Consider the following 14,362-nt stretch of genomic DNA (forward strand, 5'->3'; position numbering starts at 1 on the left):
CAGCTACTGAGGCAACACTTGCCATTTACAATATAAGCCCAAATATTTTTGCAACACAACTATATATTAATTTAATAAAATACACAATATAGCTCTTATACACTCAACAATTTGGCTCATATGCACTGAATCTGCAATAAATCAATAAAAATATGTCATTTGATGTAAACACACTGAATCTTCTTACATTTGCACATTTAAATGACCATGTGATTTTTGTGGATGTCTGACATTTTCACTTTCCTGAGCTATTTTAGTGTCCACAAATGAATAAAAAAGTGTTAATAATGTTAATTTCTTTTCTGTATTACCATTAAGGTAACTCTTTTCTTCCCAAACTTTATTTTACTCCATTTTATTTTTTTTTTAACTTATCACTAACTATTTATAGCTTTGTTGGACACTAAAATGCTAAATAGATATTAAAATCTTTTTTTTTCATTTCATCAAGTGAATTAGCTTATGTGTGTGCAGGACAAGATGGACTATATAATTTTACATTTAACCTTAATATGGTATGTAGTGTTTCATTAATGATGAGGATATGTTTTCTTGAATAATGATCTGGAATGGTTCTTTTTGTTCTATTGTTCTTTTTTTTTTTTTTTTTTTTTTTTTTTTTTTTTTTTTTTTTTTTTTTTTTTTTTTTTTTGTATTTCATATTTGTGGCAGATAACTTTGTACATAAATGTTTACCACAAATGAATGTTAATGTTTGGTGTCGCTTGGACTACTACAAGAACTCTTTATAGGACTTTCAGTAGAAGCCTGTGGTGGCTGCTGGAAATTCACCACAGGTCAGCATTATTCAACCCTGTTTTTCTGGGGGTTTATACGTAAACGGTAAAGTCAGCATCAGCTATTGAGGACAGTCTTAAAGAATCAGACGTATTTCCATTCCATCTTTCTCACACCTTCCTATGAGATTGTCAAAATGGCACTGTCTTTCCTTCTTTCATTTTGTTCTTGATGTACTTGACTCTGTCCTAATGAAAGTTTGGTCAAAATGAAACCAGTGTTATCTGTCAAAAAGAAAGAGCAGTGAAAAGAACATACTTGTGGGCACTTCAGATGTTCACTAAAAGCCTTAAAGCAGCATTGGTCTTCCTTCATTCCTGTAATTCTGTAACAACCAGGGAATTTACTTATTTATTTACTTTCAATCAGCAGAAGAGGAATGCAACTGCCAGCCTGTCCTTATTTTCCCCCTCACTTTCTGATGGCCACAGGGTCGCTTCCCCGACAGTCCTGCAAGAGCTTGTCTATTTCTCTCACAACTTCCTCGGCATCCACCGACTCCCTGCCTAGATCCCGGGCTGAACGGTCTAACTGCTCCAGAACAGAGTCCATCTCACTGGAGTCTCGGCTCACTCGGGAGTGCACGTCTGCAAAGGCCCTAGCCATCTGATCTGATGCAATGAAGGAAGCGTCCTTTGACTGTTTACTGGGCGATAGATACTGACTGTCAGTTGACAAGTACTGGCTGCTTGGTTCAGCCAAGGCTCCTGATTTCACTTCACAACCATCCAGTGGTCCTTTTGTTGAGGTGCAAGGCTCAATGCATGTCTTGGTTGGGCTGCTCGATGCTGAGGGAACCTCCTGAAGCAGAGGACTCAGGGCACGTTTGGCTTTTAAGTAAGGTTTAACATTGGCAATGAGAATAGTGTGCTCTCTCTTGTCTTTCCCAAATGTACAAAAAGTCTTTTTCCCAGTGGGATTCACAGTTTCATATGTCTCAGTCTCAACGTTAGCTTCAACTGTGGGTACAAAGAGATTTGTGCGATAATCTGCATTCTCAGCCTGACTGGCTGCAGGGAACTGTGGCATCCAACACCTGTCAGAATGACCAAGCACTCTGCATTCATCTGTGCAGTTAACACATTCTTCTTGTTCTGCAAAACAAAAAAAAGAAAGAGAAAAAAACCTCTAATTATAAGTGGATTTATTTAGGGTAATGAATAGGCGATGATCATCACGTGATGGGTTTACTTGACATCTGGTTTCTTAATTATGGAGAAAAAGAAGAAGCTATAATTAAAATATTTCAGAAGGTTTGCATAAACCTGTTAGTTGAGACAATAGATTTATTTAACTCTGTTCTCCACATATTAAAGCATTCACACAACCCAATGGAAGTATAATGGGGTCATTAGAGACTCATTCTCAGTGGAATTGAGCTTCATCTGTAAACTAATCTGCTGCAGAAATCTTTTAGGCTTTATTCTGTAAAACTCATACTAGAAAAGAGTGAACAGTACTTAGGGAACTCAAAAGGAATTATAAGGATTAATTTCTCAAATCAAATAACTGAGCAGTGACTGCTTTTCTGGAAATACAAACAACTTCATAAAAATCAGCAAGATGTTTTTTCTTTTTTTGTCACCTCCATTTCATTTGTAATTGTTATGTTGTGTGACAGTCACAAAATAATAAGGTTTTCTTGAAAAGCTTATTTTTCCTGCTGAGAACAAAGAGCTAGAATCTTCCATCAGTATGCATTAAATATAAGCTTGTCAAAAAGCACATATTGCAATTTTATTAGACATGAGTATGGATCATGTAATCAGTTTTCCCCTTTTTAGTTTTGGTGCAACTAAGTGAAAATGGATTTGCTCAATACATACAATTTGGAAGAATGACAAATGGTGACACACTATTTGAACTGATGATGTTTTCAGATAGGATTTCTATATCCTTATTTCTTTCATAGAATATAGTTAAATGAGATTCCCTTGCTACACTTTTAAAACATAAGTTTTGGTACTTCCTATTCTACAACTAAAAGAAAACTTTCTGTTTTAAAAACCTTGGCTTGTGTGTAATTTGCATTAAATATATTACATTTGGGCCAATATTTACTGTCTTATAATTGTACTTGTAGCTCTAACCAACCATCAGGAATAAGAAAAACAATAAATAGTATAAATCCTTTTATCATCTCTAGGTTTCAGTTAACCATACATTGATCTTAATAATTTTTCTTTCACAAAATGGGCATATGGTTCAATACTCATTTCTTTGAGGAATTTAGTATTTAAAAAGTGCATGGAATTCCAGTTAGACCAAAACTGTTAGCATCTTTAACTATAAGGATGTAACACTCATACAGGCATGCAGAACAAGCCTTCAGGAAAGCAGAAGAAACATGTTGACCCAAAGATGGGGAGAATTTAAGCAGACATCATCTTTCTAAATTAGAAAATAAATTCCTAGTAATCTTATATCACCACCTGATTAATGAATGATTGCACTGCAGAGACATGACAAAAGAAACATCAAAGATGGGAATCTAAGAGTATAAACTGTTTTTCACATTTCTAAAAAGATATGAATAAATAGGACTTAAACTAAAATTGCTTTATGTCACAGTGATGTTAAACTGTGATAATTTGCTCAGAACTGATAGCTGTTAGTGATACAGTAGTAAGAAAAATCTCATTCTGTACATGAGCTCCCTTCCTTGAAGGCTTTAAAATCTATGTCTGGTGTTAACCCTGAAAAAATACTAAAAGCAAGTGAGAATTAGGTACAGGGACAACAGAACAAAGTGATTGTTGAGGAAAAGGATGTAACATAGAGGCCTTAAACATGACATTCATAGAGGTGAGTCAGCCTCAGCTGTGCATCTGGTAAAATCATGGAACAGATCTTCCTGGAAGATGTATCAAAACATGGAAGATGGGGAGGTGATTAGACACAAACAAGTGTTCACTGAGGACAGATTGTCTGGTGCCTTTCTAGGATGGAGCGAATGCATCAGTGGACATGGCAAAGCCTTTTGTAAGGCCTTTGAGATGGTCAAATATTGATATGGCCACAATATTCTTGGTGCTAAATTGGAGAATGATGGATTTGATGATGGATTGTCAGATCAATACGGTAGTGGCTGGATGGTCACATGCAAACAGCTGCAGTCAATGGCTCAATGTCCAAGTGGAAAGCATAATGAGAGGTGTCCCTCCAGGGTCCACACTGGGGCCAACATTATTTATGATCTGCATTTATGAGATAGACAATGGAACTGAGTACACCCTAGAATCACAACAAACTGAGTGGTGTATCTGCTTTGCTGGAGGGAAGCAGAGGATTCCATCAGAGGGACTTACAGGCTTGAGAGGTGGGGGCCATGTGAACACCATGAAGTTCAACAAGTCCAAGTGCAAGATTCTGCACCTGAGTTGAAGTCAGATCAATAAAGAATGGGGGATGGACAGATTGAGAGTAGGCCTGTTGAGAAGGATTGGGTCCTCTGGTGGATGAAAAGCTGGACATAAGCCAGCAGCATGTGCTCACAACCCAGACAGCCAATTGTGTCCTGGGCTGCATATACTAAAAGAAATCAGATTTAGATTGTACATGAGGTGGAGGCTCTTTGATATGAAAGTAGGGAGACGCTGGAACAATTTCCTAGGCAAATTGTGGATGTCCCATCACTTGGGAGGTTTCAAAGTCAGGTTGGACAGGACCTTGAGCAACCTGATCTAGTGAGGGACATCCTGCCCATGGTATATATTTCAAGGTCCTTTCTGATGCAAACCATTCAATGATTCTGTGATCTCCACAGAAAACTAATCCACATGCTGGTTTTAGTATCCAGTAAAAACTAAAATTACCATGATGAAAAGCAGGAGTAAAATAACCCCTACCTTAAGACTGTAACAAAGCGACAGAACTGAAAAGATTTTGAGGAAGAAATTTAAGTTTGTGGTGTTTGATTTTATTTCACTTGAATGAGATGGCATTGTTATGCATAACCACAGAGACAACATATGTGTGGCAATTGCTTAATGAAATGGGAGCCATACAAATGAAGGACATAGCTATACACCTCATTCCACCCATTAGTTCACCTCCACTAAAGTTCTCTGTATCTAGTTTTCTGGAGCTTCTACAGCATCAAACAGCTGCTGCTTTAAAACAGCCAAGGGAAACTGCTACTCTCACACTCTCTCTCTCTAAAAAAAAAAATAAATCCCAAAGAAACCAAACTACCTCCTCCTGCTCAAAAAAAACCCCACCTCACTCAGAAACATAAAGCTCTGCAAAACAAACCAAATCTATGTATTTTTAAAAACATCTTAATCTTCCGGATTCTTCAGAGTAGACTTGTGACAAGCTCAGCCTCTAACTTTAAAAATGGACTTACAGAAATAAGAGAAATAGGTGCTCTCTTCAGGATTTTCCCTAACAATACCTAAAGTTATTTTTTTTTTCATATGGAATTCACGACAATTTTGAGTAAATGCTTTTTGGCACTTTTAAAAGTTTACCTAAACAACTTATCAGTTTTCCAACTAGCTTTTATGTTGTAAGCTTAACTATCCTTTGTATGGATATTTGTAAACAATTTTGTTGCTTATAACAAAAGACAAAAAGAAAGCCCTGCTGCACATTAGCTATCATAAAATGCTCAGAATTGCACAATCAAGAGACCAGTACTCTTCTCTGCTCCTTTCTTTTCAATTACTCTATCAAAGCAAGATCCCTCTTTGCTTTTTCCTTTCTCACCAAAAATAGCCCAAACATTACAGTCTATTTCATTATACCACAAAAAAGCAATCTGTAGCAGAAAAATTCTTTCTGTCTTTCAAGCAGTAGTTCTATGTCATATTATCTTAAATTAAATAAATATTCGTAGATATATATATCTATATATATCACATATATATATATATATGTGATCCTCTGCGGGGTACATTGACAACACACACACATATATATGCATAAATATATCTATATGAAATATAGAACTAAGAAATTCTATTTTCACACTGACTCTTTTTCTAAAACTCAACTGAACTGTATTTCTTTTAAAAAATAAATATTTCCTGAACTAAGATTGAAACAAACAAGCTCAGATGAAAGGTAAAGTTCAGAGAAGTTCTCAGTCACTGGAAATAAGTACTGCAAACTTATTCAGTAGGTATTCTGTTTTGTGCCAAAAACTATGCTTTGAGACTTTCAACACTCATTAGGTTAATTTATTATAACCAAGTTATGTTTGAAGATATATATTAGCTCTCATACACATGCATACATATACATTGGTATGAGGAGGGGTCTTTCACAGTGTTTAGATTATTCATTACTGCCAACAAAAATACAAAGTTTGCTGGCAATCTCTAACTAAAAGAGATATATGCAATAGCATATATTTGTTATGTATATAATGCATGCTCTATTGTCTCTCCCCTACTCATTTCCTGTATTTGTTAAAGCAATTTTTATACTTGCACTCCTACTCACTGTATTGACTAACTTTCCATTTCTGCTCCATGGACATGGTAGCAGTGACTGAATTAAATATGAAACCAAAAAACCAACAAAAAATACATGGAATGACCTTGACTTGAAACCTACCTGCATTGCATGAGCTTTGTTCCTCTAGCATTGAAAATGTCTGCCTTTACATTTCCTTCTTTTATGTCACATCATAGGGAATGGATTTTGAGTATTGATTATCATACATTATAAGCCACTTGTCTCACCATTAGCCTGTAATTTTGACTGCTACAGCAACCACACAGTGAAGAAAATCAAACAGGGATTTTTGTACTAGTAGCAGAAACTACAAACACAAAGTGAACTATCACCACCAAGGGCCAAATTAGGGCATAAGAGAAAATAGAATCAATTTAAAGGTAAATATATAAATATATATATATATGTAAAATAGGTTATATGCTGTGCTGTACAGAAGATGTTCTGGTAGAGTGATATGCACCATCAGTCTTTATCTCTGTGCTTGTCTCCCTCCCGTTGAAAATAAACCCTTAACAGTGCATGTGTGTACAATAAACAGAAGCAGTCTAGAGGTTTTCCTAACTCTCTGGAGCTTTAAGGGTAAACAGTCAGAAGTGCTTTATGCACTTAGGGGAGAACATACACTAAAATAGAACTGCTAAATTATCAGCCGGAGAAAGAAAAGGAAACAAGATATCTGTAAACAACCATTGCCTGGATAGGAAACGTATTCTGGATGGAAATTCAGAGATGGTGTAGGATGAAAGTTATATTGGCAACATATAAAATGTAATGCAAGGTATGTATTTTGGCACAGCAAAAGATATATCTTATATATTTTATTCTATTACAAGATGAGTTATATTTAATATCTGCCTTTTATAGCAAGCTAAGAGAAAAAGATTCTTTTATTGTGGTATCTACAATTTCCTACACTTTCTTTATAAATATTGAACAAAATTAATTATGGGCACTGATTTTAACCTAAATATATTGCACTATGAAATTAATTAATTAATGCTTTAGAAAGCTGGCTCCTTTCAATGGCTAAAACAGATCTCTTATTTTGACTCACTAGTTATATGAAATTTGCATAACAACAAAAAAGAAGAAGCTCAATAATTTTTTTTTTAAACAGTAAGTCAGTGGAAAAATTGAATCAGTAAATACAATGTTTTCTGAAATTTAACTGGTCCCTAATTATTTAAATTATACATACATACAACGCAAAAAAACCAAATTTAAGGTAAACATCAGCATGCAAACAATTCCAAGAAATATTTTATGCACTATACTTATAGGATGTAGAACACTATAGTCTGTATTTAAGTACTCCATACAATTTAATACTAAATGTCAAGATTCCCATGTATGGGAAATCAGACTATATACATATACATATATGCTTATATATATATTTATGTAAATAAATGAATCTGTGTATATTTAAAGTCTGATTACCCCTATAAAGAAGTCTGGATATATAAATAGGCATAGACTTAGACCTACAGCTAGAGCTGTGCCATCCTATTCCTCAAAAAACCTGTAAACTATTTTATCAAATTTTATTTGGAGTTAAACAAGGCAGACAGAGTAATATAATTATAATTTATAAGATTTTAACTGATTGTCATTCAAGTGCATTCTTTCCTAAGAACTTACAAAATATTTTAAAATGTAGCTTTTTATTGCCATTTGTTCATGAATAAAGACTAAATAAGAATATGGCTAGCTGATAGCAATAAATAAATTAAATATTTTAAAATAACAGTAGCTTTTGTTATTTTTAATTGCCCTAGGAAAGCTATCTTTCAGATATCCTTTTTTCTCTTTCAGTGGGGGATGTCTAGTTTTTGATTACATAAAGACCTTATTTTACTGACTACTTTTTAAATTCCTTTCTATGAATGTAGAAGCTAAAAATAAGCCTTAATTGTCAGGGATGGTTCATAGGTTGATTCCCTTGACTGGAATGACTATCAACTAACAGGTTCAAATAAAAACTAAACCAGAGCACCCATTTCAAAATATATGCTGCCTTCTTTTTGAAAGCATGCAGTTTCACAATACCTTTACTTTTTAAATGCTATATTCTTCATTGCTTTACAGAGAACAGTAAAGCACATAAAAATGTGTGATGACCCTTTTTACACGACAAAGGTCTGTCTATGAGTGCATACACTGAGTTCACACTGACTTGTGTAGGAGATCAACATTGATGTTGTGAATTTTTGTTCATTACTGAAAGTATTTCCATTTAGAATTTACTCAGTTATGAAAAAAAGTGTAAAATTCCCTGTAGCTTATATTTCCCTGGTCTAACCAAAACCACAGTATTCTTTACTCTGAGGGTGGTGAGGCACTGGAACAGGTTGTCCCATTTCTGGAAGTGTCCAAGGCCAAGCTGGGTTGGATTTTGAGCAACCTGGCTTAGTGGATGGTGTCCCTGCCCATGATAGGGCAGTTGGAACTAGCTGATCTTTAAGATCCTTTACAACTCAAACCATTCTATGATTTTATTTAAAAAACCTCCAGCAACACCAGTATATGTTTTAGACTAATAAAATAATGCTATGCTTCATATTTTTAATACCTTAAATAGATATGAAAGATCTGTATTTTCCGTACATATGTGTAAGCAGATGGACAATAAATGCCACATAATATCTAACAGAGGATGTAATTAACTCCGCTTTTCAGAACTTCAGTAATTCCTAAAATATGACCAGAAAACCTCACAGCACTTACATTAAATGGTGGCTTTTTTTTTTTTTTTTTTTTTTTTTTTTTTTTTATTTGAGACAGGCAATTGCCTTTACTAAAGAACTGGAAAGGCTATAAGTAGATATTTATTACAGGAGACAAATAATGTGTGCTTTGGCATGTCCTAAACACCGGGTCTATATGACATTTCTATTGAGAACAGTCAGCTAAAGCACTACCTCTGTGGTTGGATTTCTGTTTAATTACAATTGATTTTGACATAAATGAGCAGAGATAAACAAATACTTCTATACTTCTCTTGCTGTTATTAAACAGAGCTGTCTCCTATCTGAGTATTTATATTGGCTTGTCTGTTTAAAGGCTCCTTTCAGTCAGGCAAAGCAATTATGTAGCTCAGATTAGCAAAACAACTGGCAGTAAAATGAGAGTGGACTGCCACATTTGTAAACCTCTTGGATCTCATGTTTTTCTCCTGATATTATAAATACAAGTTTCTGTGGTCTATAATCCTTACACAGTTTCCCACAGGTGGTGTTGGGTTTTTGTTTAGTTGATTTTGCTTGTTTTCTAGATACAGGATAAAGACAATATATATTTTGTATTGTTATGACATAAAACACTTCAAAAGCCATAAAAGCATGATGACCTATGGATTTAATTCTAGTTCACATTTGTCCCAGACAATAAATATTGGAGGAATATTTCAGGATTACAGGGAGTACTATGAAAATTAAAACATTTCTTACAGAAGCATGCTTTAATTAAATTATTACAATTTAATGACAATCACATATTTTTATTTAAAAAAATATAAGAGAAGAAAAATATTTGTGTTACCTGAAAATTTTCCATCCTCACAGCGGGCTGGTCCACAGATCCCAACAATGGGTCTTTGGCCTCTGCCTTGCTGTTCTGGAGGCAAATCAGACCTGTGAGTCACAGACAGGGATAGGCTCTGCTTCCAAAATTCACAACAATATCAAAACTTCTGCAGGAGAAAAACAACTTCTACCTGTGACCCAGACACAGCTCAACAGCCCTTGAAACTTTTCACTAGTTTTCTCAAAGGTACAAATACACAATTCTATAGTTGGCAGTGACTGAAAACTTCTAACTAGTAAAAAGTATGTCTCATTCCTGCCTAATAGAGGAGAAAGAAGAAAATGGATGCCTAGTCTTGATTTTCACTGTTTGCCCATGAGTTGACTGGCTCTGACTCTAATTTGCAATGAAAAGACCATACAACAGTCACAAAACAGTGATTTTGGTCTCTTCCCCATCCCACATAAGAAAGTCTTCCTAGCCCAGGGCTGCAGGTGGAAAATGTACAAAGGCTAGCTGTGCCAGCCCTGCACTTAGCTGAGAAGCTACTGGGAAATTTTAGCGACATGACACATTGATAATTTTAAACTGTAAATCTTTGTTCTAGAGCCCCAAGCTGTTTCCTGAGAAAGAAGGAAAACTAAACTGCAGTAATTAACAGAACAGGACAGCCTCGTGGATCTTTTGGAAAGCACATTTTTAATATTGCATATTTTCACTCTTTATCAAGGCAGTGCAAAAGATATCACAGTGGGATTGTTTCAGCACTAGCATCTACAAAAGCAATGATTCTTAAATCTGAAACTTAACTGAATTTGTGTAATCATTTGCACAATTTGCATGATATTCACATTTTTTTTACTAACTTTATTGTAAGCTAGTCATAATTATAGTATCAATGATTTCCATATCTAAATTGCAGCACTTAGTAAATGCTGCATATTGTAGTGTGGCAATGCTTATAATCTAGTCATTAACCAGGACCATTGTGAGCCTGCCTATACAAATATTAGCAGATTGTATAGTTAGAGACAAAAGGTAACAAGTGATTATAACAAACAAAAGCAATGAATGGGAAGAAAAGACAACATTAATGAAAATATAATCATGCTGTTGACATTTCCTAAAAATACGAATATAAAAGCTCCATAATTTAAAGGAGCTACCTCCATCTGTCAGACCATTGAGCCACCAGCGATGAGCTATATGTTACACCATTGAACTTTCCTTGCCAGTTGCCAATTATCTCAGCATACAAATCTTTAATTAGAAGGTACCAAGCTTTTCGCTTTGCAAGCTTGCCTCAAATTGGGATATGACAACTTGTTTACAGATATTGACTGAGGAGGGTGCCACTGAGGTGAGAGACATGACAGGTTTCTGAAGAAATCTCTATGTTGTTTTGATGGCTCTGTTTACATCCTGACTGCAGGTAGACTCTGTTTAATGGAAGTCTGTCAGCCTCTGTGTAGGAGCCTGTTGTAGGAAACAAAATCAATGCAGTAACACTCTTCAAATGCTACCTGTTTTCCTTTGCAAAGTCTCATAAAAATAATTACAAAGGCTGCATGGATGCTGAACCATTCAAAATCTGAATGGCCACTTTGGTGAAAGAGAGTATTTTTCCTCCACATTCCTGCCAATATGCCTGGATTTACATTCAAAATCTCTTTTAACAGCCATAATGAGACCATGTGGGTTTTATGCTGACAGATGGAAAACCCTACAGGGTATCATACTCTGCTTCAAGGGTTGATGTCATAAGCAGGTCATATACTTTGGACTTCATGGAAGGCATCTGACAGAATAGGAGAAGAGCATTCTTCATGATGCTGCTTTCAGAAAAAACTTTAGGTTGTCTAGACATCTTAAGGCGTTCTCACTTGGACATAGAGATGCAGAAATATCTTCTTATAAAAGAAAGGAACTTCTTTTTAGGAGTTTCATGTAGAGTCCTCCCCATGCTAAGTAACAAATTAATCATCATATGATTAGAGGGTCCCTTAGACTGTTATTTAGAAGATTTCTGGTGTGTTGTTACCACTTTCCAAAGAGATTTGCAGAATGGGATTACCCTTGTGTCACTTTATGAAGAACCCAAATTCTCTTAGCAATTTAAGTTTCATAATGCTATCCTACTTAACTTCCTGCCTGGATAGTGCTCCAATTAGATCAATCAGAAAGGATAATTAAGCATGTCTTTTTCAAATCTGACTCCCTAAATATAACCAGTTTTGCAAAGAGAATTATACATGTAAACAGATTCAGGACCACATTATCAGATTCTCCATGAACAGTGGATTAATTTCTGAAAGACACTTACTGAAGATACCTTAAGAATATTCATATCTTCCTTTACCCAGATCCTTCATCAAGAACTCTAAGTTACAGATCACCTTCTTATATTTCAAGGATTGAGGAGATTATAGATATTAACACCACTAATACAGAAGAATCTCTCCTACTAGTTACTTTTATGTGCAGCAGTTCAGCTGCTCACCTTTTTACTTGTCATCTTTTCATTTGTTATAGCTTCAATTTCTGAACTGATGTCAGACTACTTTGATGCTACAAAAGACAGCTTTAAGAAAAAGTGTCAATTTGGGGAATTATTTCCAAAGATGTTGTCATTACATGTTCTTTGTTTTCACTAATATCTTAATTTTTTTAAGCTTGGTAACTATTGGAAGCTATTTTTCTGGTGTCTGGCAACCTCTAATCTGAGCCATGTTCTTACAAAAAAAGTGTATTCTAGTCTTGGAGATAGACTTAAAAGCTAATTACAGATATCACCAACAAGTAAGATGCAGTCAGGGTAATTTCTGTTAGCTGTGCCCTCAGCTTACATATCTGAACACCCTACAAAGGAAATCAGCAGTGAGGCATTAGATAAGTTAAACACTGTTCTGGTAAAGCAAGAAAAAGTTGCAGCTGCTAAATTTAAAGCTATGGAAGGATTCAGAAAAAAACAGTTAACATCAATCTATTGACATTCTTTAAGAAAATCTTTACTCTGTAGAGATGATGAAGATACTGCATCCCTAGAAATGGGGAAAACCTGCTATAAAATGCAGTAAAACCTATTCTAGGTATGGATCATTGTCAATTTTCTCAGGATATTTAAAGCAATCTTTTAATTTACTGGAACTCATCATTATAAAATTTACTTCATTTAGGGTTTCAAGTATGCTTTACAAAGTTATTTTAATGGGTCCCCCTCCTCCCAGGCTTACTGTTTTATTGGAGAAAAAAGGCAAGAGACCTGCACAGTTATTATTAGCTTGAATTCTGATTATCACAGATAATGGACAGCAGAGAAATCTGAGCCCCAATATCTACTGCATGATTCTTTAAAAAAGCCTCTGTGTTTCCTAATAAAAATGTAACTGCTTTGTTTTTCTTTAAGAAGAAGAATTTCTTTAATTCCCAAGGAGACAAAAATAAAGCACCATATCTGAACGTAAGGCTCAGCCTGACCTTGAACAAATTCCGTAAGGAATTAATGTAAGAAAAATGTTTCTTATGGGAAAAAGAATTAAACTTTTTTGTTGTTGTTTTGTTTCCACCTGCCACACAGGTACCTGTGCTAAGGTGTGGTATGTATACCACCTAAGAAACAGTCTAGCAGAGCTCTAGACTTATTTGTAAGCTCTCAAGTGACTCTGCAGTTCCAGCTGGAGATAGATACAAGGCAGCTAATTTGCTACCACCAAGGGAAAATGTTATAACATAAAAACATTCCCTCCCTTAGCTTCAAAACTGTCGAGTGCCTAGGGAGCCTGACTATTTGTAGAGCTGATACTATGCATATGCTTCCTCTGTAACTGTTACATGCATACATCTGGCATCTGTCTCTGTGTTAAACAGACTTAATTGTCCCCACTATCGCTATGTAGAAACCCTCTAACCTAGATGGGTAATGTGAAAGAAATAAATGAAAGGGTTGAGATTTTTTTTTTTGTGGCATTGTTTTTGCATTATTGTCAAGATTTCCAATGAACTCTGTACTACGGCTATAATAAAAATATTTTAGCTGTGCCTCCTGTGTAACTTTGGGTAGAGATTATGTTCTTGTATTAGCATGACATTTGCGCTTTGAGCAGTCTTTTAATCAAATAGGGTTGTTTTATCTGGAACTCTTCTTTTTCTATTTATTCTTTTTTGGTTTTTTTTTTTTTCCTGTCTTGGTTGTTTATGACCGCTCTTTTATCCACATCAGACTTCAGAGCTTTTAATCATTTGCTAGACATAGCTGAACTGATTCTGAAGATATGCCTTTTTTTTTTTGCTTTTTTTTTTAAGGTGTTATTGGGGTACTCTACATGCTATTACATTATTCAGATCACTGTTGCCAGCAGAGTCAAGACTCAGGCAAAGCACTTGATTTCAGATTTCAATATATTTTTAAAATATCAAAGACCATGGAAAATCTTGTTCTTTGGTTAGACAGATCATGCAGAACAGTAATACTCTGAAAGATGGAGGTAGCTGCATAGAACTAATACTAAACTGAAGGCCTTTTGAAGTTACTTTAACCTTTGTGTCAATGTTCATCTCAAAAACCCCCAGCAAA

At 35.1% G+C, this 14,362-nt stretch overlaps 1 protein-coding gene across 2 annotated transcripts in view; it reads right to left on the reverse strand.

Annotated features, from left to right (window-relative positions):
- Window positions 1-623: 623 nt before the first annotated feature.
- The window catches only part of PCDH17 (protocadherin 17), an 84,478-nt gene continuing 70,739 nt past the window's right edge, over window positions 624-14,362 (reverse strand). For both annotated transcript variants that reach the window (XM_041407311.1, XM_041407309.1), the window contains 2 exons: window positions 9,805-9,879; window positions 624-1,892 (listed from right to left, as the gene is read on the reverse strand). In XM_041407311.1, coding sequence (XP_041263245.1) covers window positions 1,210-1,892; window positions 9,805-9,879 — 758 coding nt within the window. In that variant the 3' untranslated portion in view covers window positions 624-1,209. The remainder of the gene's footprint in view (window positions 1,893-9,804; window positions 9,880-14,362) is intronic.

Source organism: Onychostruthus taczanowskii, unplaced genomic scaffold, assembly GCF_017590055.1.
Source record: "Onychostruthus taczanowskii isolate IOZ18803 unplaced genomic scaffold, ASM1759005v1 scaffold26, whole genome shotgun sequence".
Lineage (NCBI taxonomy): Eukaryota > Metazoa > Chordata > Aves > Passeriformes > Passeridae > Onychostruthus > Onychostruthus taczanowskii.